At 42.6% G+C, this 25,750-nt stretch overlaps 1 protein-coding gene across 1 annotated transcript in view; it reads left to right on the forward strand.

The window, feature by feature from the left end:
- Positions 1 to 25,750, forward strand: part of LOC122558221 (hypoxanthine-guanine phosphoribosyltransferase-like) — a 90,610-nt gene that overhangs the window by 63,436 nt on the left and 1,424 nt on the right. The window contains exon 11 of the mRNA XM_043706553.1: positions 23,440 to 23,598. Coding sequence (XP_043562488.1) covers positions 23,440 to 23,598 — 159 coding nt within the window. The remainder of the gene's footprint in view (positions 1 to 23,439; positions 23,599 to 25,750) is intronic.

The raw sequence follows: 25,750 nt of genomic DNA on the forward strand, positions 1-25,750 counted from the left end.
AGAGAAGAAAATTACGGAAAATAAAGAATGATTTACTTAATTTCCTATTCCTCGTGATTACTCAGAATTTTCTCAATGCCTTGCCCCAGGTTCTGAACTTTAATCAATTCCAACCGTGTGGATGTTCGTATCACACCATGAAGGTAATAAATTCTCCTAAGGTTATAGGAGTACAATTAGACATTGAGCCACAAATGGAAATGTTGGGGCAGATGACCCAAAAGCTTGGTGTAAGAGAGTTTTCAAGGTATTAATGGCAGTGGGAGAGGCCTAAGGAGGGATTTCGAGAGCTTGCACTGATGTAGGTGAAGGTGTGGCTGCTAATAGTGGATCTGTTACAGCTAGAGGTACACGAGAGCAGGAACTAGATGAGAGTGATGTCTCTGAATGGGGCTGGAAGAGGTTACAGAGATCTGGAGAGAGAGTCGAAATATTTGTAAGCAGTGAGCATTTTAACATCAAAGTGTTGCTTGACCATGGGACAATGTAGGTTAGCCAGTTGGGTGGCTGGGTCCTGGCATGAACAGGGACACAAAGCACAGTTTGAGATAACCTCAGGTTCAGAGAAGGTAGAAGTGTGTGTTGATGACTTGGAGTTATACAGCACGGAAACAGACCCTTCAGTCTAACTCGTCCATGCCAATCAAATATCCTAGATAAATCCAGTCCCATTGGCCAGCATTTAGCCCATATCGCTCTGAACCCTTCCTATTCATATACCCATCCATATGCCTTTTAAATGCTGGAATTGTACCAGCCTTCACCACTTACTCTGGCAGTTCATTCCATTCACCCACCACCCTCTGCGTGAAAAAGTTGTCCCTTAGGTCACTTTTAAATTCTTCCCATCTCACCTTAAACCTGTTGTTTTGGACTCCCTCACCCTGGGAAAAGTCCTTGGTTATTCACCCTTTCTGTGCCCCTCATGATTTTTTAAACCTCTATAAGGTCACCCCTCAGCCTCCGACACTCCAGGGAAAACAGCCTCTGCCTATTCAGCCTCTCCTTATAGCTCAAACCCTCCAACTCTGGCAACATCCTTGTAAATCTTTTATGAACCCTTTCAAGTTTCTCAAACTCCTTCCAATGCAAGGGAGACCAGAATTGCACACAGTATTCCAAAAGTGGCCTAACCAATGACCTATACAGCCACAGCATGACATCCCAACTCCTGTACTCAATGCTCTGACCAATAAAAGCAAGCATACCAAATGCCGCCTTCACTATCCTATCTACCTGTGACTCCAGGAACTATGAACTTGCACTCCAAGGTCTCTTTGTTTAGCAACAGTCCCAAGGACTTTACCATCAAGTGTATAAGTCCTGCCCTGATTTGCCTTTCCAAAATGCAGCACCTCACATTTATCTAAGTTAACTCCACCTGCCGCTTATCAGCCCATTGGCCCATCTGATCAAGATCCCATTGTACTCTGAAGTAACCTTCACTGTCCGTGATACCTCCAATTGTGGTGTTATCTGCAAACTTACTAACCATATCTCCAATGTTCACATCCAAATGGATGAAGGGACTGAATGTACAGTTTCTCAAGTTGCAGATGATCCACAAAGATGCATAGGAAAGTAGGTTGTGAAGAACACACAAGGGATCTATAAAAGTGATTGGGTAAAGAAGATTGACAGATGGAGTATAATGTAGGAAGATGTGAACTTGCCCACTTTTTAACAAGAAGAAGAATAAAAATATACTATTCAAGTCAAGAAAGATTGCACATCACATGGATATGGAGAGATCCAGATACATGAATCACAAGACGTTAGTATGCAGGTTCAGCATATGATTAAGAAGGAAAATAGAATGTTGTTTATTGCAAGGTGTACAGATGTATATGTCACTGGTGAGACCAAGAGTATTATTTACTGTTTTAGTCTCCCAAGGATATAATTGCATTATAAATAGTTCAGAGACATTTCAGTCAACTGATCCCTGAGATGAGGGTTGGACAGTTTGGAGTTTAGAAGAATGAGAGGTGATTTATTGAGACACAAAAGATCTTGAGAGAAATTTTACAGAATGTGTGCTGGAAGGATGTTTCCTCTAGCAGGGGAGGCAAGAGTTAGAGAACACAGTTCATAATTAAATGGACGTGAGAATTTATTTCCAGGATTAGGTTGTGAATCTATGAAATTCTTTTGCCCAGAGAGTATTGGAAGTAGGGTCCTTTAATATTTCTAAGGCAGAGTTTATTAGATTCTTAATCAGTGAGTGAGTTAGAGGGGTAGGCGCAAAAGTGAAGTGGAGGGAACAATCAGATCAAATGGCACAGCTGGCTTGAGGGGCTGAAAGTGAACACTCCTGCTCTCAATTCTTATATTTGTAAATCAGCCAGGCGAGTGTCAAATGCCAAGAGGTGGAAACTGGCAGTTGGGCTGTTGGTGTCATTGAAGCTACCTTGGGGTGTGATGTGACAGCAGAAGATGGTTTGGCCTTGGGACTCTCTGGTAGAGGTAGAAACCTGAATTTGGGTGTTCACTTGAAGGTCTGTAACATACAAGACGAGAGCTCAAAGTGGGATTTGGCTGAATAACTCTATTTTTGTCCGGCACGGACACAATGGGCCAAATGGCCTCTTTCTGTGCATTCATTTCCTTCGAATCTTATCAAGTTGAGAAGTCCTGGTCCTTCTGGCTCCTTTCCCTTGTAACCAGTTTTACTGCAGACTGTCCAGCAGAGGGGGCCTCTCACTCCCATTCACCTCCAACCTGTGACTGTTCCACCGAGTCCTGAAGGCAAACAGGTTTGTCATTCTCCCAGTCCTCAAAACGTTTCCTTTGCCATCAGATGTCATAGCAAAGTGTGAATTCAGTGTTAAAAATGGAATTGTCTGATCATTTTGATTGCATTTTAGAATGTAGGTTTCAGCCTGAGTCAAGTGGGTCAATCTCTCGACCCTGAATTTGGAAGACTGAGTTCTCCGACACTCGATTACCAATAGACCTAAGTTATCAGTGAGAGAGTGCTGCATTGTCAGGGGTGCTGCACATCAGTTGACTAAGGTATTAAACTGAGGCCTGGTCTCTTTTGAGATGAACATGCAAGGCCCTTCCAACTCTCAAATCTTGTCTCCATTATTGTTGAATAGAATTAGGAGGGACTGAGGCGCAGGTCTGTGTTTTGTTTCAGAGGGTTAGCATCTGTGGTGCTTTGCCATGACTTGCTTTGTTGCCTGGCATTGATACAGCTTATGGATCGAAGTTAGGTCAGACAAGGCAATTGAGTCAAAATGCTGACCCCTTTACAATCCAAGCACTCAGAAATGCAACCCAAAATTTCAAGACACATGATACAAAAGTAGAATATTGAATTGGAAATGGAGAAAATTTTATAGAGGTGTCTACAAGTCTAGTGATGGAATTTTGTTTGTTTTGGCAGACCATGTCGAACACAGGGAGAGTCAGAGCTGAGTCAGTGAAGGAAAAGAATTCTTTAAGTCAGGAGCACATTGAATAACTGGCCTCCAAGGATGGGAATAAAGAGCAAAGCAGAACACAAGAAAAAGAAACAGGATTGGACCATTCAGTTAATTAAGCCTGCTGCGCTACTAAATTCAATCATGACCCACCTTGGGCCTCAACTCCACTTATCCAACTCACTCCCCAAATCCTGTGATTCCCTGAAAGACCAAAATCCTGCCTCTCTCAGCGTTAGGCGTGCTCAACAATGGAGCATTCACTATCCTATGGAGTAGAGATTCCAATGGTTAACAGACCTTTGACTCAATGTAATTTCTCCTCATCTCAGCTCTTCATGATTGTCCCCTCCTGCTTTAGAATCCCTGACTGGCGGGGTGAACAATCTCAATGTCTCCCCTGTCAAGCTCCTTTCACAGTGTGTCAGTGAGATATTTCTGGTCACCAGTGCTGAGGTGACAGGTAAGTAAGAGTGGAAAGTGTAGATGGTGGCCTTTGGCTTCAGCTGACTGCTCAGATTGAGTGCTGTGAGCACTCTGCACAGTGACAGAGACAATGTAGACGCACTGAGTCACAGAGGTGTACAGCATGGAAACAGACCCACAGGAGAAGCTGCAAAAGAAAATGATTCCCAAGAAAGGGCTGCCATGATTCAAGAATGATTTGGAGATGCCGGTGTTGGACTGGGGTGTACAAAGTTAAAAATCACATAACACCAGGTTATAGTCCAACTGGTTTAATTGGAAGTCCACTAGCTTTCGGAGTGACGCTTCTTCATCACCTGATGAAGGAGCGTCGCTCTAAAAGCGAGTGTGCTTCCAATTAAACCTGTTGGACTATAACCTGGTGTTGTGTGATTTTTAACATGGTTCAAGAAGGTAGTGCATCACAATCTTCTCCAGAGCAATAGGGACGGTCAGTAAATTAAGTCCAAACCCACCTATCCCATGAATGAATAAAAAGACTATTAAAACCGAAAAAGTAGAACTATCAGCAAAAACTGAGTCTTAACGAGTTAATGTACCCAGGCCTGAAATCTGGGCAGAGAACATGCATATTTGCTATTCTGTTTTTCAAATGGACAGATAGTATTATCCACAAACATCCACTCCCTCCGTCACCAATGCTCAGTAGCAGCAGTATGGACTATCGACAAGATGCACTGTAGAAATTCTTCAAAGATCCTTGGACAGCACCTTCCAAACCCATAACTTCTTCCATCTAGAAAGGAAGCAGATAAATGGGCACGTTACCAACTGCAAGTTCCCTTCCACGCCACTCTATCACCGTTCCTTCAGCGTTGCTGTCAAAATCTTGGAATTCGCTCCCTCATGGCATCTTGGGTCCACCACAGCATGTGGACTGCAGCAGAAGACAGATCACCACCATGTTCTCAAGGGCAACTAGGAATGGGCAATAAATGCTAGTTCAGCCAGGCATGCCCTTGTCCCTTGAGTGAATAACAAAAAGCTATTCCAGCGTAGAGAGATGTAATAGCCAAAGTTGGCACAGGATAATTCGTCGGCTCCTTGGATGCTTCCTGACTTGCTGTGCTTTCCCAATACCACACATTTCGACAGGGTAATTGCACAAGCTGCAATTTGATTAATGGTCGATCTTCTGGTGTCAGCCAATTGTAATTCACTGAATTGTTGACAAATATGTTGCTATTCTTAGAATGGAGTCTTACATCCACCTGAATGTGTCTTACATCCACCTGAGAGAGAAGGCAAGGCCTTGGTTCAAAGCCTCAACCTTAAGATTACAGGTTAGCCAGTATAGGACACCCTCACTCAGCCTAGATTTTCCACTGAAAACACTGGACAGGTATGAGGGTTGGAATCCAAACTATCTCTGAATTTTTCAGAGGTGAGAGTACATCTAATGCACAAAGGCTGAAATCCATTCCGGTGTCACTTTTCAGGACAGATGTTAAACAGAGGCCCCTCGTGACAGTGATGCACTGGTAGTGTTACGTGAACTAGTAGTGTGACATAACATGGTGAAAGTGGGTACTGCAGATACTGGAGATTAAAGTCAAGATTAGAGTGGTGCTGGGAAAGCACAGCAGGTCAGGCAGCATCCGAGGAGCAGGAAAATTGACATTTTGGGCAAAAGCCCTTCATCAGGAATGAGGCTGAGAACTTCGGGGTGGAGAGATAAATGGGAGGGGGGTGGGGCTGGGGAGAAGGTAGCTGAGAGTGCAATAGGTGGCTGGGGCTGGGGGTAAAGGCAAAGTCGGAGAGGAGGGTGGAGCGGATAGGTGGGAAGGAAGGTTGACAGGTGGGACAGGTTATGAGGACGGTGCTGAGCTGGAAGGTTTTCACTGGGGTAAGGTGGGGTGAGGGGAAATGAGGAAACTGGTGAAGTCCACATTGATGCCATGGGGTTGAAGAGTTTTGAGGCAGAAGAGAGATGTTCTTCCTCCAGGCATCGAGTGGTGGAGGAGGCCCAGGACCTGCATGTTTGAAGCGTTGTGCGAGAAGGCATTGTAACATGTCCAAGCATGTTGATTGGAAAATATTTACAGGTGGATGATGAAAGACCCAATGCCTATATTTCAGAAGATTGCTGGCTGGCAGTAACTATTTTCTGAACCAGCATCATTAAATTAGATCACCTGCTATTTTTGGCAGCTTGCTTCCTGCAAATTGGTTGTTGCATTCCCAACTTTGCAACAATTGTTACATTTCAAAAGCTACTCTACCAGCTGTAAAGTCATTGAGGGCACTCTTTTCCAATTAAGGACTGGCTTGTTTGCATAACAATATACATTTAACGTGGTAGATCAAAATTAGTGTGATGAAGTAGCTCAGCCGGGAGGCCAGGTGGCGCTGCTCGGGGAGGTTGGCGGCACTGCTTCAAGACGCTACATCGGGAAGTTAGTGGAAGTACTCCGAGGCGCCAGGTGGCACTGTTTGGGAGGTTGGTGGAAGTACTCGGAGATGCGAGGTGGCGCTGCAAGGCGAGCTTTAGTACAAGTACACCAAGGTGCGAGGAGGCGCTGCTTGTCGAGGTTGGTGGAAATACTCCGATTCGCCAGGTGGCGGTACATTGGGAGGTTAGTGGAAGTACTCCGATTCGTCAGGTGGCGGTACATCGGGAGGTTAGCGGATGTACTCCGAGACGCCAGGTGGCGGTAGCTCGGGAGGTTAGTGGAAGTACTCCGAGACGCCAGGTGGCGGTAGATCGGGAGGTTAGTGGAAGTACAAGAAGTATTACGAGACGCAAGGTGACGCTGCTTTGGGACGTTAGTTCCTGCAGCGCGGTCTCCGTTTGATGGTCGTTGATCCATGCGGAAGGAGGCTCGGCGGCAGCATGGAGCAACAGGGAAGGTCTCTCTCATGTTTCCTGATATAAAGCCGCGGCAGGTTTCACTGGGGTGTAGTGGGGGTGGAGAGGGGGGAGGGGAAAGTGCGGGACCAGAGCCCAGGAATTCGGCAGGAGGCGGCGGACGAGGCAATTCTGGAGCCCAGTGGGTGGAGCTGGAGTCCAGTGGGTCCAGCGAGTGTTCACGGGATGGAGGAGAAATCACTGGTGGTTTGGTCGTGTGCTTATTGGCATGATTCTCACCCGCTGAATTTGAACATGAATCTGAATGGGATGATCATTGGAGGGTCGTTGTGGATTTGTTGGCCCAAATGGCTTTTTTCCATAGTGTAGCGATTCTATTCTATCTTTGGAACATTTAAGGGCTAGGTGATTCTCAACCATCGCTATGTTCATCTCAGCGAGGGCAAATACATCATCTTTATTTGCCATGATGTGGAGGTGCCGGTGTTGGACTGGGCTGCACAAAGTCATACCACACCAGGTTACAGTCCAATGTGTTCATTCGTTGTACTGAAAGCTTATGAGGATGTGAGCTATCGGTAGAGGTTGAATAGGCTGGGGCTGTTTTCCCTGGGGTGTCGGAGGCTGAGTGCTGATCTTATAGAGGTTTATAAAATCATGAGGGACATGGATAGGTAAATAGACAAGGTTTTTTCCCTGAGGTGGGGGAGTCCAGAACTAGACAGCATAGGTTTAGGGTGAGAAGGGAAAAATGTAAAAGGGTCTTATGGAGCAACGTTTTCATGCAGAGGGTGTGCACATATGGAATGAGCTGCCAGAAGAAGTGTTGGAGGCTGGTACAGTTACAACATTTAAGATGCACCCGGATGGACATACGAATAGGAAGGGTTTAGAGAGATATGGGCCGAGTCATAAAGATTTACAGCACGGAAACAAACCCTTCGGTCCAGCCTGTACATGTTGACCAGATATCCCAACCCAATCTAGTCTCACTTGCCAGCACCCGGCCCATATCCCTCCAAACCCTTCCTATTCATCTACCTAACCAAATACCTTTTAGCACCATCCTTGTAAGTCTTTTCTGAATCCTTTCAAGTTTCACAACATCTTTCCGATAGGAAAGAAACCAGAATTGCATGCAGTATTCCAACAGTGGTCTAACAAATGTCCTGTACAGCCACAACATGACCTCCCGTACTCAGTACTGTGACCAATAAAGGAAAGCATACCTTCTTCACTATTCTATCTACCTGCAACTCCATTTTCAAGGAGCCAAGAACCTGCACTCCAATGTCTCTTTGTTCAGCAACACTAGGACCTTACCATTAAGTGTATAAGGCGAAAGTGAGGGCTGCAATCCTGGAGATCAGAGTCAAGATTTGAGTGGTGCTGGAAAAGCACAGCAGGTCAGGCAGCATCCGAGGAGCAGGAACATCGACACTTCGGGAAAAAGCCCTTCATCAGGAATAAGGCAGGGAGCATCTGGGGTGGAGAGATAAATGGGAGGAGGGTGGGGCTGGGCAGAAGATTTTGCAATTCCTTCGGTGGCAAGGGAAGGTGCCAGGAGGGGAGGGTGGGTTGTTGGGGGCCGTGGACCTGACCAAGACCTTTGAAGATTTGCTTTCCTAAAGTGCAGCACCTCGCATTTATCTGAATTAAACTCCATCTGCCACTTCTCAGCCCATTGGCCCATTTGATCAAGATCCTGTTGTAATCTGAAGTAATCTTCTTCACTGTCCACTACACCTCCAATTTTGGTGTCATCTGCAAACTTACTAACTGTACCTGTTATGCTCACATCCAAATAATTTATATAAATGATGAAAAGTAGTGGACCCAGTATTGATCCATGTGGCACTCCACTGGTCACAGACCTCCAGTCTGAAAAACAACCCTCCACCACCACTCTCTGTCTTCTACCTTTGAGCCAGTTCTGTATCCAAATGGCGAGTTCTCACTGTATTCCATGAGATCTAACCTTGCTAACCATTCTCCCATGGGGAACCTTGTCAAATGCCTTACTGATGTCCATTTAGATCACATCTACCGCTCTGCCCTCATCAATCCTCATTGTTACTTCTTCAAAAAACTCAATCAATTTTGTGAGACATGATTTCCCATGCACAAAGCCATGTTGACTATCCCTAATCAGTTCTTGCCTTTCCAAATACGTGAACATATCCCTCAGGATTCCCTCCAACAACTTGCCCACCACTGAGGTCAGGCTCCCTGGTCTATAGTTCCCTGGCTTGACATTACCACCTTTCTTAAACAGCACCACGTTAGCCAACCTCCAGTCTTCCAGCACCTCACCTGTGACTCTCAATGAGACGAATATCTCAGCATGAGGCCCAGCAATCACTTCTCTAGCTTCCCACAGAGTTCTAGGATACACCTGATCAGGTCCTGGGGATTTATCCACTTTTTTGCATTTCAAGACATCCAGCACTTCCTCCTCTGTAATATGTTCATTTTTAAAGATGTCACCATCTAGTTCCCTACATTCTATATCTTCCATATCCTTTTCCACAGTAAATAGTGATGCAAAATACTTGTTTAGTATCTCCCCCATTTTCTGCGGCTCCACACAAAGGCTGCCTTGCTGAAATGTTGACAAACGGGACTAGATTAGTGAGGATATCTGGTCTGCATGAATAAATAGGGCCGAAGGGTCTGTTTGCATGCTGTACATCTCTATGACTCTATTTGTTGTTACCTGGTGAGGCCCCTCAGAGGAATCGGGATGGAATGAGAGAGCCAGTGGTTTCAGAAACACTGCGAGACAAGAAGACAGTGAATGCTAAATGAAACCTATCTTTATGGCCTTTATTCTGGTGAAAGCTTTTCTGGATGTTGTTCTCAGAGTACCCGAGTTGACAGGCACTGTCTTCACAGGAGCATGGTGCAAATCCAATGCAGGACATTGGAGGTGGATGTTTTGCAAAAAAAAACCAATCTGACGGTGACATTCGATTATTCAGGACCTGGGTGTTACCGGCCTTTGAAGAGCTCCATTTGGAGCTCTTCTGCTATGCCTGTTCTTTCTCTTTTCTTTTTTTCTCTCTTTTTAGCAGTCCCAAACAGCATGAGGGGAAGCAAACCCCGGTGCAGTGCGAGGGAAAGCGAGTCCGAGAGCAACGCAACTTACCTTAGTGCAGCAGACTGGCATGGGCGGTCAGATCACATGCTCATTGAGCTGCTGTAATGCTGCTGTAATATAATGTCTATTCAAAATTCTTTACCAGACTGCAATGTCAATCTTTTAACTATCTTTATAACTATCTTATTTCTAACTTATTTTGCAGACATTGTAAGGAATGCTACTGCTTTTCCTTTTATTCCTCCATTATAGGCAGCCATTGTAAAAACTGTATGTTGTACTGGAGTACATGTGACAATAAAGGATATTCTGTTCTACCTGTTGGACTATAACGCGGTGTTGTGTGACTTCTGACTTTATGCTTTGTTAAGAGGAAATTTGATTCGGCTCTGCTAATATTGTAGTTCAAGCCAATGCAACTCGTTGGAGCATTTAACCAATCCTCAGTTTGCAGCAACAGAGTAGATTAGATTACTTACAGTGTGGAAACAGGCCCTTCTGCCCAACAAGTCCACACCGACCCGCCGAGGCGCAACCCATTCCCCTACATTTACCCATTCACCTAACACTACGGGCAATTTAGCATGGCCAATTCACCTAACCTGCACATTTTTGGATTGTGGGAGGAAACCGGAGCAAACCCACGCAGACACTGGGAGAATGTGCAAACTCCACACAGAGAGTCGCCTGAGACAGGAATTGAACCCGGGTCTCTAGCGCTGTGAGGCAGCAGTGCTAACCACCGTGCCACCCACTAACTTACAACGTTGCGTGACTAATTTACAAAGTACTTAACACGAGTGTGCTGCTGCTGTCCTTTAGTCCCACATGAAGTATTGTGAATTCTTTGTGGTGCTGTGGCCTGAAAGAAGAGAGTAGTCATTTTGAAAGTGGAACAAACTGCAGCAATGTCTTTCTTATGTACTTAAAAAAGATCTGCTGTTATCTCATGAGCAATCAACACTTCCCTTGATTGATGTGATTGTACTAATAAAACATCATGCTGGGTGGCTTAATAAACCAGGAATTCTTTAGCTTTGCATAGAGTACAATGTATCTTTAAATTTTGTTTTACCCTGAAGTTTGTGGATACTGTCTGGTTGAATGCATTTAAGGGTGTGATTGACAGATACTTAGCTTCTCAGGGAATCAAGGGAGCAAGGTTGAAAATGGAATTGAAGCCTGAGATCAGCTGTGGTCATATTGAATGGCAGAGCAGGCTTGATGGGCCAAACAAGTACGTGTTGTGTCCTTACATTGTTCTAGCCTGCAGAAAGCAAGCATGAGGCAGAATGGACAAACAAAGTGTTTTATTATGTAATAAGTCCTTGAGAACCAGGAATGCACTGAGGAGTGATAGTAACATTTCTGCCAAGTCGTCCAATTTCTTCACTTAGCATTAGTAGTATGATTTGCAGATCAAACAGTGAATTTTTGCATAAAAAGTCTTGGAGGCAATGGGAATTGTGGAAGAGATGGGTGAGAGAAAATCATCATAGCACAGGGCAATGAAATAGTTTAGGACTTTTGAGAGACACATTTGCTAATCAGTGGTAATTGGCTTTCTTGTGCATGAACAGTGCTGAAGAAATATCAAATTTGTGTTTGGAGCATTAGAAATACTGGTCCTAAAACCATGATGATAATGCAGTCTGAACATAGATTGCCATAACGGCGTACAGTAATGAAAAATATAGTAGTGTACCGATACATCCTGAAATCGAAGTAATTGACAGATCATTCAGCTCCTCGAATCTTTTCATTCAGTCAAATCATGGCTAATCTGTCTATCAACTTGGTTTACCTGATGTGCTTCATTTCCCTGATACCCTGAATCAACAAAAATTGGTGATCCTCCATCCTGAAATTTCTAATGACGAAGCAGCTGCAGCTTTTTGACAGAAGGAGTTGCAGCTTTCCATTAGCCTGTCTAGTGGAGAAGTGCTTCTGAAATGCATGTTGACAAGATTGCATCTTCACATTCCAGATGTTTCTCTTTTGCATGAAATCTTTGAATAAAGATTGCATTATCTTCCCCACTGCTGATGTTGAATTAATCAGTTATATTTTCCTGCATGTATTCTATTCCCTTTTTTAATATAGGAACTGCTTAGTTGACTAGTCTTTTGGACAAAAGTGAGGACTACAGATGCTGGAGGTTAGAGTCGAGAGTGCAATGCTGGAAAAGCACAGCAGGTCAGGCAACATCCGAGGAGTACAAAAATTGATATTTCAGGCAAAAAGCCCTTTATCAGGAATTCACCATTTTTGTGCTCCTCGGATGTTGCCTGACCTGCTGAACTTTTCCAGCACCACACTCTTGACTGTAGTCTTTTAGTACTATTTAGTTATGAATTTATATGTATTTAATAATGATCCTGCTACATTTCCCTCATTTCTCTAATGTGTGTATGTAATCCTGCTGGTTTAGTTACATTATATTTATAGCACATAAACAGAATATGTCGTCAAAGTTTTCTCCACCAATCTTCATAAAATTTCCCCCAAACTGCATCTTCTACCCCACCTATCTTGTAGGTCTTCACATCTTGATTCCATCCAAGGGGAAGCTGGACATGGCCGTTGTGGTTAAAGGGATCGAGAGGTATGGAGAAAAAGTGGGATACTGAAATTGCATGATCAGCTATGATCATATTGAATAGTAATGCAGGCTTGAAGAACAGAATTGGCTAATCGTGCACCTATTTTCTATAATGTTTCTATGCTTTAATGTCACGTCCACTTTGTTATTCTCCCTCATAAATACTGAGATCAAGACACTACTCTGTCTTTTTGCCATTACCTCTGAATTTATTGCACGTAACCTTTAGTGGTGCTATTACCATCCTGATTTCCCTTTGTTATTTATATGTTTGTAGGACATTTATGATTATTTAATGATCTAAATTAGCTTTGCTCTTCTATTTGTTGTCACTTGAGACGGTACTGTGCCCTTAAGAGAGATGTGTTCTGTGCTGTTTCTCTTGAAGAGAGATATTACCACAGTGGTGCTGGAATATCTGCTTCAGACAGGAAGTTGGTAAACAGCTTGTGAATTCTCCCTAGGTGTATTTTTAAATGACAAGGCATCGTGAATGGACAGGTTCAGGCCTCAGTCAGATCCAGTAAGATTTTTGGTTTTGCTTTCAATTAGTTGAAGATCTCTGCTTGCTGTTGAGCTAAAATCCTGAGATCCAAGCTGCTAGAGTGAAGTCTTAGGCGAGAGGTTTCCTCTTAAAACTCCAAAGAGGCAGATTATTTCTTCTGGATTGAAGAGAGGCAGCACATGAGAACCAGAGCTGTTTTACAGAATTGAATTTTTGCCAAAGGGTTGCTTATGGGATATTGCATATATCGGAACAGTTGATAATTAATGGTAAAATCATATATTATCTTGATAGGTATTTCAAGAGCATTAAAATTATGCCAATTCTTCTTTTTTTCTGTATTGTAATTGTGTTGTAGGAATAAAGTGACTTTTGATTACAGCCTAGTGGTGATCCAATCAAATCACATCTGGAACACAGCACCTTCTGTTTGCCTTTAAATAAATATAAAAGTTAGGGTCTCGGCTATCTCTGTACTATATTAAGGAGGCTTTTGGTCTGGTCCATAGCAGATTTTTCTTCAGTAGGGTGCTTGCCCTTCTGTATCTATGCTTTATTTCATTCTATTATTTCAACGACCTCAGTTAGTTCCTCTTAATCGTCTAAATTCAATGGAGTAAAAACTAAGGGTATGCAGCCTGCTAATATTCAACCTATTTTATATAAATGCATTGTGTGTATGTTAATTTTAATCACAGGGATCACTGTTGTTCATGGGTGGTTTGGTACCAAACCTCTTTGAAAATACTGAATGTACATTAACATAGCTCAGAATAGTCAAATTGAACTTGAAATGTTAACTATTGTTCTCCCTCTACAGCCCTGCTGAGTTTTGGAACTTGCTGTTTTAATTCCAGATTTCCAACATCTGCAGTATTTTGCTTTTAATGTAATTCCATGTTGTGACAATAAATTTCTTGCCCAATATTGCTCATAATTCTCTCTAAACTGTTACACAGTGATAGAGCTATAATCACAAGTATTTCATTTTCAGTGTTAAATAGCTCAAACTTCCCTTATCTAACAGTTCAAATTTATAAACAGAAATTCTATAACTGTAACGCTGGGTTTTTCATCATTCATGTTTATATAATGTTGAAACTTCACCAAGAGCATTACTAAAATCCCAGAGATTGTGCTATATTCACTCTGCATTTAGACTCTTTTTAAATTTTATTTCTCAAACCATTAGACCCTGGATGTTTCTGACAGATATTGTCCATTAAGAAATGAATTCTACCCAGTATTACTGGGTCCTGCCGAGGCTTATTTCTTTTGCAGAACGTCAATTATGATGAGAGGAAAGACAGTACATGAAGAATTCCAAAAGAAAGTTGCAGTATAAAGGGAATGGAGGGAAAGATACTGGATGTTTTAGAAGCATGAGAAAGATGATGTGTGAAAGCAAGACATAGGCAAAGTATGGGCTTGGGGAGTCTTCACTGCCATTGTCTTTAAGTCCTTTTCACAAATACTGACCCCCTCCTCAATTCCATCTCACTGACCACGATCACAAGCAGCTTTAGATCACTGACCTGTTTGAGCCTCAGTGAAAACACTTGCTTCCAAAACATCACTTGTCTCCCAACCCATTCTCACTTTAACCCATTTGCTTCTGAAGCCCTCACTGATATTTTCTCACCTCTCAGGCACAGCTCTTCCAGTGTTCTTGTGATCAACTTCGCATCTGCAGAAATGACTTCAGTCAGGTGTTGTATCCTAATTTGCTCCAAGTGTGACCCCCCCACCTATATATGATAGTAGTTACAAAATCTCCACTTAATTGGAGGAATTGAAATTGTTACGACATGGGTTAAACCCTCCTACTCAATTTAACCCAGCAATACAGAAAAGATTTATCCCATGCAGTAATCTGAGGAAATTCAAGAGGCCAAGAACTATTTAAAGTAAAAATTAACAACTTTATTTCTTAAACTATAACAGGATAATTAACTAACAACTATTTACAACTCCATCCTCAAACCTAACCTTTACCTTTCCCTTCTATAATACTAGTCCGACAAAACTTCTTATCTTTCAGTTCTTCTCTGTATTCCTGTCATAGAGATGTACAGCATGGAAACAGACCCTTCAGTCCAACCCGTCCATACTGACCAGAGACCCGGGTTCAATTCCCGCCTCAGGCGACTGACTGTGTGGAGTTTGCACATTCTCCCCGTGACTGCGTGGGTTTCCTCCGGATGCTCCGGTTTCCTCCCACGGTCCAAAGATGTGCAGGTCAGGTGAATTGGCCATGCTAAAATTGTCCGTAGTGTTAGGTAAGAGGTAAATGTAGGGGTATGGGTGGTTTGCGCTTCGGCGGGTCGGTGTGGACTTGTTGGGCCGAAGGTCCTGTTTCCACACTGTAAAGTAATCTAATCTAATCTAATCTAATATCCCAACCCAATCTAGTCCCACCTGTCATTTTTTCTTCTGCTTGGAGATTCTGCTTCACAGGTTACTGATCAATAAAGGTACCTTTAAGAGAGCTATTTTTCAGATAGTCTTTACATTTTTCCGAGTCTTATACCCCCAAAGCATCAGATTGTGTCATTGGCTTTTAAGATTGTTAATATACTCGATTCAAACTTGATTAGAATTTGGTATTTTCGGGGTATAATTTAAACTGATTGGCCAAATTCAAATTTGTTTTTGTCTCATAGCAACTCAACCTGTGCTAACTGTTCTGAACCAAATGTTACATTGTAAAGTCTCCAGCCCTCTGAGTGCTTGCCAAGTCCTCTACTCTTTTAAAGGTACAGGACACTTCCACACCTTAATAACAAAATGATATTGTATACTTAGAAAGATTTTATTTGTGACCTAATGCTGATTCAAAGTGGTACTGCCACTTGAAGCTGCAAATGCTTTGGAAACCACCCCATTTCAAAAGAAGGAAATTTTCATATTAACTGGGAAATGATTGCACCGGAACAGTCAAATTGTTGTCATTGTGCTATTCAAATGATGATTAAAGAAAGACTTACATTTATACGGAAGCTTTCACATCCTCATTGATGTTGCAGTAATTGGGAACGCAGAATTAATTTTGTACACAGCAAACTTCCATGAACAGCAGTAAGATAATAAGCATGATGTCTGATTTTTGTGGTGACGGGGAAGAAATAAATGTTGATGAGGACACAAGGTAAAATTCTCTCTCTCTTCAAGTAGATTTATATCTTCTTTTATCACTATTCTAAGAGCTCCCTCTTACTTGTGTTTACTGTGTCCAGCCAGCTTGTTGCACTGTATGGAGCCCTTTAACATTACATAGCCGAGTCTGCAGACTGTCACTTGTGTGTGGCCTGTTTGTTCCCCACCTGACATCATACCTGTGGAGAAATGTTGCCTTAGAAGGCAAATGGGGTCTTGGTTTAAAGTCTCATGCAAATGACAGCACCTCTGTCAATGTGGTGCTCCTTCAAAATGACCCTGAAATACCGGGACAAGATTGTATGTTATAGTCACTGGAGTGGAACATGAATCCGCAGCTTTCAGACTGAAAGGCAAGGATGCTAATCACTGAGCCACATTAAACACTTGCACAATTTCAGGGTACAGTTGCAAAAACTTGAAAATGGCAACTGGTTGTTGGTGAGGGTGGTTATTACTGAGTGTGGAGATGTGCTCCTTACTGTGGGCTTCTTGTGATTCTTGAAGTGATGTAAAAGGTACTCTCGCTACTTTATGCATGACATTTGAGCTACTTGTAAAAGTAGCACTGTGATACTGATGTGGTACAAGCCCCAGTTAGTTTGACAACATTCTCTGATAACTACTTATTTATAGTGTATATTGTTTTTGTTTTTGAGCATTCTGCAGTTGTTGCCACTGCTGCATGGTAACTGATAATTTGCATCTTGTCATTGGTTTGTAATGATATTCAGTCAAAAAAGACTTAATGGTGGGGTCATTACTTCAGTGTAAGAAAAAATTCTGTAAAATTCAAATTCTAGGAGATTTTAGTTCATTTTAGTTCAAATCTTTGAAAATTATATCAATATTTCTGCAGGAGAAAATGCAAGGAATGCCAAAACTGCAGCCGCACTATCTTTTCAATACTGGAAAGCTGCAGGGTGATTGTAATGCTGTAATTAACTCAGGAGTTTACTTGAGGATAAATGATTGATTTAATCAGAGTGTGTGCATTTTGGATCAATTAGCTAAACATCCTCTCTGCAAGTGAAAAATCACACAGTACCAGATTATAGTGCAAGTGCTTCCAAATAAACCTGTTGGACTTTAATCTGTGTGATTTTTAACTTTGTCCACCCCAGTCCAACACCGGCTCCTCCACATCATCTCTCCAAGTTAATGTTGTGGTTATGAAAGCACAGGTTTCTGTCCAGCTGAACATACTTGGCTCACACTTTAGGATTTTTCCTTGTCCAGTTTATGTTTGTGAACTTTTGTGTTAATGTTTAACTGAATGTCATCTCTAAAATAACTAAACAACTTTTGTCAGTGAATGAGCAGCGTGGTGGCTCAGTGATTAGCATTGCTGCCTTACAGTGCCATTGCTGGTACCCTTGTTAATAAAAAATGAGGAGCTGCATGTACTGCTCACAGTCAGATCCATGAAGGTACAGTACTGAGAAATGGGAGACTACAGGGGGTGTTCATCTTAGTTTGTATCAGAACGGGGAGCTTTGCCTATTGAATTCGCAGATTAACAAGGCCATCATATGTTGATTATTGCTAACTGTTTATGCTCGGCCATTTCAGAGGGCAATGCTGTGCGTCTGGTGTCATATGTGGGCCAGACCTGGTTAGGACAGCAGACTGTCTTTTCTAAAGGATATTGGTGAACCAGGTGAGTTTTTACAAGAATCAGTGATTGTTGTCATTGTCACATGGTCACTGAGATTGACTTGCATTGAATTCAAATTCTACCAATTGCCGTGGTGAGATTTGAACTCATTTCCCCAGAGGATAAACAGTCCAGTGACAGTGCTACTGTGTCATCATCTCCCCTAGATAGAAGGCAGAGGAGAATGTTGTGAGATCTGGCATGGTAAGGCGAGGGAAGAGTGTCTCAGTAAAGTTGTACAGCCGTGTAAGGTTTATAGTATTCAACTAATTATAATTGAAGCCTCAACTAATAATCCACAGAATGCAAGTTCAAATCTTACCAGAGGAGTAGAAAAAATTGAAATCATCTTTAGATTAGATTAGGTTCCCTACAGTATAGAAACAGGCCCTTGGCCCAACAAGTCCACACCAACCCTCCGCAGATTAACCCACTCAGACCCATTCCTCTACCTGATACCCACCCCTGACTAATGCACCTGTCACTATGGCAATTTGTCATGACCTCAATAAGTTAGAAATAAAAAAAGGTCATAAAGTTCTCAGATTGCACGGTAAGTCTGATTGGTTCACCCAAATGTCCATGAAGTAATGGGCCATCCTTACATGAAAAGGCCTACATATGTGTGGAATCCCATACCAATTGGATTGACTCTTCACTATACTCTGAAATTGAGGAAGGCATTCATTGTATCAAATCTCAATGTGTTCCAATAAAAGGTCCTTCCCAATGCAACCAGAGATAAAAAAGTTGTGTACTGGTGGTGTCAAATTTCTGCCCAAATGCAGATATAGACTCATTCGTCATAGAAACAGGCCTTCAATGCCAGCCTTGGTCGACTGTCTGTGTGGAGTTTGCAAATTCTCCTTGTGTCTGCGTGGGTTTCCCCTGGATATTCTTGTTTCCTCCCACAATCCAAAAATGTGCAGATTAGGTGAAGTAACCATGCTAAGTTTTCCATTGTGTTCCAGAGACTGGCAGGCTAGGTGGGCTAGCCATGGGAAATGCAGGGTTACAGGAATAGAGTAGGGGGAATGGGACTGGTTGGGATCCTCTTCAGAGGGTTAGTGTGAACTCAATGGGCCGAACAACCTGCTTCCCCTCACTGTATGGATTCTAAAATTCTGTGATTCTTTGATTGGAAACATTACTCCACACTTTATAATATAATTCTGACCTTGAATTAAAACATGGCTGTCGCTGGAACCAAGTAGGAGATAAACTTTACTTTTTTTTCCTTGACCCATTTTCATCTTTAAGGTGCCAAGTCACAAATCTGAGGCAGATTGCAACATCTAAAGGCAGTATCAGCAAACGCTGTTGCAAGTCTTCAAACTGGAGCTGCGTGTGATGTTCCTTCTTTTGTTTCTTATTAGATCAATTAAAGAGAAGGTCAAGCATGTGCTGAAGACATATGATGTAGGAAATAAGTACTCAGACTTGACTCTTCCCAGAGCGTCAGTGCTGGTACCCCTGTTAATAAAAAATGAGGAGCTGCATGTACTGCTTACAGTTAGATCCATGAAGGTACAGTACTGAGAAATGGGAGACTACAGGGGTGTTCTTCTTAGTTTGTATCAGAACGGGGAGCTTCACCTATTGAATTCGCAGATTAACAAGGCCATCATATGTTGATTATTGCTAACTGTTTATGCTCGGCCATTTCAGAGGGCAATGCTGTGTGTCTGGTGTCATATGTGGGCCAGACCTGGTTAGGACAGCAGACTGTCTTCTCTAAAGGATATTGGTGAACCAGGTGAGTTTTTACAAGAATCAGTGATTGTTGTCATTGTCACATGGTCACTGAGATTGACTTGCATTGTATTCAAATTCTGCCAATTGCCGTGGTGAGATTTGAACTCATTTCCCCAGAGGATAAACAGTCCAGTGACAGTGCTACTGTGTCATCATCTCCCCTAGATAGAAGGCAGAGGAGAATGTTGTGAGATCTAGCATGGTAAGGCGAGGGAAGAGTGTCTCAGTAAATTTGTACAGCCGTGTAAGGTTAATAGTATTCAATTAACAACAATTGAAGCCTCAAGTAATAATCCACGGAATGCAAGTTCAAATCTTACCAGAGGAAAAGGAAAAATTGAACTCATCTTTCAAACTAAGTTAGAAATAAACAAATGGTCATAAAGTTCTCCGATTGAGCATTAAGTCTGATTCGTTCACCCAAATGTCCATGAAAGAATGGGCCATCCTTACATGAAATGGTCTACATCCAAATAGGATTGACTCTTAACTGTACTCTGAAATAGCTGAGGAAAGCATTCAGTAGTATCAAATCTCAATGTGTTTTAATAAAAAAGGTCCTTCCCAATGCAACCAAAGATAACTAATAAGTTGTGCACAGGTGGTGCCAAGTTTCTGCCCAAATGCAGATATGTCCCGGCATTATAATTGCCTGTCCAGATATTTCTTAAATATTGTGAGAGTACCTGTTTCCACTACCCTCTCATGCAGCATGTTCCGTATTTCTACCACTCTCTGGCTGAAAAATGGTTTCCTCAGATCCCCTTTGAAGTACTTACTCCTCACCTTAAACATGTGCCCTCTGGTCTTAGACACACTTGCCAATGAGGAAATGTTCTTACAGTTACAGTTATGCTTCACATAATTTTATATGTTTCTTGGTCTACACATGCATATCTGATAGGCTTGCTGGCTGTTACCTGACAATGGCATATTTTAGAACCTCAAGAGAGGTCAGATGAGGCCTTAGTTTAACATGTCCAATAGTGCAGCTCTCATTCAGTGCATCCATAACATTTCAGGGTGGAATTTGAATTCAATGATTAGAATAAAAGTCTGGAATTAATAGTCTAATGGTGACCATGACTCCATTGTCCTAGTAAAACCCTATCTGTCTCACTAATGTCCTTTAGGGAATTAAAACTGCCATCCTTACCTGGTCTGGCCTACATGTGACTCCAGACCCACAACAGTGTGGTTCAGACTTAACTGCGGGTCAGGCAGCATCCATGGAGAAAAAGCAAGCTAACATTTTGAGTCTACAAGACTCTTCATTAGAGCTGAAGTAATGTGTAGAGGAAACAGCATTTATGCAACAGGTGAAGGGAAGTAGGGTTGGATTGCTTGGGGAGAAAGGATGCCGATAGTTCAGATTCAGTGATCAGAATGTGGGATCGCAGAACAATGGTGTGTCGAACTGCCAGATTGGAAAGAATGGACAGTCCCTCTGGGGTGGGGATTTGGGCCGCGTGGAGGTGGTGGTGGAGAGACAGTAACCGAATGTAGCCGACAAAACTAAAAGTAAGGGAACCCATTCCTTTCCTTAGACACACCTTCACAATTCACTTCAGTTCTGACGAAGTGTCATCAAGCCTTGAAACCTTACTTTGCTTTCTCTCCATGGATGCTACCTGAGCCATTGTGATCGCCAGCATTTGGTATTTTCAATTCAGACTCCAGCATCTGCAGTAATTTGTTCCTACTGTTAACTGCCCTCTGGCCAATTAGGGATGGGGACTAATTGCTAGCCTAGCTAGCAATGTCCTCATCCCATGAATGAAAAAAACCCAATAATTACCTGCTAAAATTACAGCAATATTGTTTTTACTGTGCAGTCTTCACAGTGATTAATAATCAAAACTAATCCTACTCTGATTCATAGTTATAGTCATGCAAATTAGATCAAGATAAAAGATGTGGTGTTCAGTTATTTTTGAAAGCTAAATAATATTTTAAAAAATTGAATGCTGGAACACAGATAGAGATTATCTTAATCTGCAAGCTGTAGGTAAATAGCTACTATTTATAAACAACAAAGAGGGCAATGTGTAGACTAGTATATTAAAAGCTTTGAAATAGAATGTTATTTTAAAATTTCTCTGGTGAGTTGTATAATTCTTTTAGCTCTGAAGTGACATGCCTGAGAAATTTTAAAAGTATTGGAATATCATTTGCATGAGAAACAGAAAGAAGACATAAAAGATTACGTACTCAGTAGTAGCAGAATACCATTCAGTCAAAAAGGTCCTGAAGAAGGGTTATACCCGAAACATTGACTTCTTCACCACCTGATGCTGCCTGGCTTGCTGTGTTCTTACAGCCTCCTGCTTTTCTACCATTCCATAAATAATCCCATAAAACAATAAGATGTAGCAGCTGAATTAGACCATTTAGCCCATTGAGTCTGCTCTCCCCTTTGATCATGGCTGATATGATTCTCAACTCTATTCCCCTACATTCTGCCCATAACTTTTGGTCTCCTTACTAATCCTGGGACCTCTCCTATGACTAAAAAGCATACAAATATTTTGTACAAGTTCCCACCAGTTTCATTGCCTGCCTCTCTCAGCAGTCTGGGGTAGATCCCATTGGGTACTGGGGATTTGACTACCTTAATGCTTTTCAAAATACCCAACATCTTTTTTATGTTAACATGTCCTAGAAAATCAACAATCGCTTCCCGTGACTCACCACCCACCATGTCCTTCTTCTTTGTGAGATCCGATGTTAAGGATCTCACCCACTGCCTCCTGCTCCATCATAAATTTCCTCCTTTCTTCTTAAGTGGACCTACCCTTTCTCTAACTACCCTCTTGGTCCTTTTTATGTATAAAACACCTTGGGATTCAATTCCTTGTTTTAGTTATTTTCTGCTATCGTACAGCGGAACCTCAATTATCTGAAGGACACAGGTGGGCAATATTTCATAATTAATCAACTTCTGATAATTGAATGCTGGATAACATCGTTTAGCCGGGCATCGGGACCTTGCAATCTTGCCGGATAATCCGATGTTTGGATAACTGAATGCCAGATAATCGAGGGTCCTCTGTATTCTTCATGGGCTCTGTCTTCTGTTTCCAGAACCTTTCATAAGTCTCCTTTTTTTTCTTTTTGAGTAAGAATATAGGATTATGGATAGAAAGTGGATAATTAGACATATGTTTCCTATTGGCCATGATCTACTTGAATGACAGAGCAAACTTAGTGAGGTGTTAACGTTTCTGAGATTTTACTTCTGCAATTGCTAATAAATCAATGTGCCAATATTCTCATGATGCAGGTGAGGTAATGGTTGCTTGCTATAGAATGGAGTCAACTTTTTTTAGTTTTTAGTCAACCTGTTTCGACGTAGTATGACACACCTCTGGGGCAGATGAGATTTGAACCCATGTTCTCTAGCTCATTGGTACAGGCATTGCCACTGCACCATGACATTCCAAAGAAGTGGAGTCACAGTCACCAGAACAATTCCACTTTACTCCTGGGATGATGAAACAGCCACTCAGGAATGGGTAGCAACTGTCTAATCTTCTGATCTCAGTGACTATCAGGCTGAGGTAAATCAATGACTGTTTCTCTATCAAGCTACTCTTAACTGAAAGTCAACAGGAATGAATACTGGTAGAGGGCATAATTGAGGTTGCTTCACCTTGTAAGCTCACAGTTCAGATTTAAAAGAATAGCCTCTCAGCCAAGGCACTGAAAGGAACTGAACCCCAGCATGAGCCAGTGACTTTGGGTGAAGAATGACAGAAAGAAATTGCATGGCTGACCATGTGTCTAACACAAGGAGGGATTTGAGACCAGTGCTGTAATCCAAAACCTTAAACTGTAGGTGAAAATCTGCAATAAAATTTCTTTACATTGTAGAGAGACATTCTCATAATTCAACTATGCTCGGTAGTATTTCTCACTAAACCGTGATTTTGGTTTTAAAGTTGCTCAGCAGCCGTGGAGAGGTTTGCTTTCCTGGTGGGAAACAAGACTTGAAGGATATGAGTGAGATAGATACTGCTCTTCGTGAAGCCCAAGAAGAAATCGGCCTCCCCTCGGATCAGGTGGAAGTAATCTGCAAACTAGTCCCTATCATAAACAAGGTACATGACCACAGTTATTTCTTCAGTCAGTTGTCAGCAGTAGGTTATCGAGGACTCAAGATTAGAGTGGTGCTGGAAAAGCACAGCAGGTCAGGCAGCATCTGAGAAGCAGGAAAATCGACATTTCGGGCAAAAGCCCTTCATCACGAATGAGGCGGGGAGCCTCCGGGGTGGAGAGATATATGGGAGGGGGGGTGGGGCTGGGGAGAAAGTAGCTAAGAGTACAATAGGTAAATGGAGGTGGGGATGAAGGTGATAGGTCAGAGAGGAAAGTGGAGTGGATAGGTGGAAAGAAAGATTGGCAGGTAGGACAGGTCATGACGATGGTGCTGAGCTGGCAGGTTGGAACTGGGGTAAGGCGGGGGGAGGGGAAATGAGGAAACTGGTGAAGTCCACATTGATGCCCTGTGGTTGAAGTGTTCCGAGGCGGAAGATGAGGTGTTCTTCCTCCAGGTGTTGGGTGGTGAGAGAATGGTGGTGGAGGAGGCCCAAGACCTGCATGTCCTCAGCAGAGTTGGGGTGGTGGGGGGGGGATGTTGAACTATTCGGCCAAGGGGTGGTGGATTGATTGGTATGGGTGTCCTGGAGATGTTCCCTGAAGCGATCTGCGAGAAGGCGTCCAGTCTCCCCAATGTAGAGGAGACCGCATTGGGAGTAACTGATACAATAAATGATGTTGGTGGATGTGCTGGTGAAACTTTGGTGGATGTGGAAGGCTCCTTTTGGGCCTTGGATGGAGGTGAATGGGGAGATGTGGGTGCAGGTTTTGCAATTCCTGCGGTGGCAGAGGACTCAAATCAAGTCAGTACCTAATCACCTTTTTTTACAGATCATTCATGAGGTGTAGGCTTCCTGGCTGGTCCAGCATTTATTGTCAATCCCTATTTTCCCAGGAAATCGTTCGCCTTTTTTTAACTACTGCAGTCTATAGTAGATCCAGAATGATGTTAAGAAGGTAGTTCCAGGAGTTTGACCCAGAAATACTGAAGGAATGCTGATGTATTTCCATGTAAGAGTGGTGATTGGCTTGGATGGAAGTTACAGGGGGTGGTATTCCGATGTATCTGCTGCCCTTGTCCTCCTAGACGGTGCGGAGATGCCGTCTAAGAGACTTTGATGAATTAATACAGTGCATCTTGTTGATGGCACATACTGCTTCTACTGAGTGTTAGGAATGAATGTGCATGTGGCATCAGTCAATTGGGCTGTTTTGTCCTGGATGGAGCTGAGCTTCTTGAGTGTTGTTGGAGTTGTACTCATCCAGGCAGGTATTCTGCCACATACCTGACTTGTAAACGGTGGGCAGGGTTTGAGGATGCAGCATATTGATACACTTGTACCAAGGTATTTCATGCAATCATTCAGGATTGGGTGTTGTGTTTGTTGTGTCCCGGTTCCCATTTTGGAGGCCAGATACTTCTCCTGCAGGGAAAGAAAGAACATCTGGGAGTGTCCACTTCCCTGTTGGGATGGCAAAGATACCGTGTAGAAGCCTGAGTATAGAGATTTCAGGTGGGGTAGTGGAACTGAGAAAGGATGGAGGGGAATAGAAGGCTAATACTGCAAACTGCTATATGGTGATTCACTAAGTCTGTGCATAATTAGCTATTGCAGAACATCTGTCAGAATAAGCTTAAATAAAGAACTCTTTCTATGCTTAAGTTGCCATTTTTAGAAGTAATAATTCCTCATGATTGACTTTTTCAAAATATGGAAATTAAATCCTGGAAGTGTTACCAAATGGTTTACACATTAATTTCACTATAAATCTCCCACTGTCAAACCTATTGATGAGGGTAGAGCAGTAGATGTGATCTATATGGACTTCAGTAAGGCATTCGACAAGGTTCCCCCATGGGAGACTGATTAGCAAGCTTAGATCTCATGGAATACAGGGAGAACTAGCCATTTGAATACAGAACTGGCTCAAAGGTAGAAGACAGAGGGTGGTGGTGGAGGGTTGTTTTTCAGACTGGAGGCCTGTGACCAGTAGAGTGCCACAAGGATCGGTGCTGGGCCCTCTACCTTTTGTCATTTACATGAATGATTTGGATGCAAGCATAAGACGTACAGTTAGTAAGTTTGCAGATGACACCAAAATTGGAGGTGTAGTGGACAGCGAAGAGGGTTACCTCAGATTACAACAGGATCT

The sequence above is a fragment of the Chiloscyllium plagiosum genome, chromosome 17, assembly GCF_004010195.1.
Source record: "Chiloscyllium plagiosum isolate BGI_BamShark_2017 chromosome 17, ASM401019v2, whole genome shotgun sequence".
NCBI lineage: Eukaryota > Metazoa > Chordata > Chondrichthyes > Orectolobiformes > Hemiscylliidae > Chiloscyllium > Chiloscyllium plagiosum.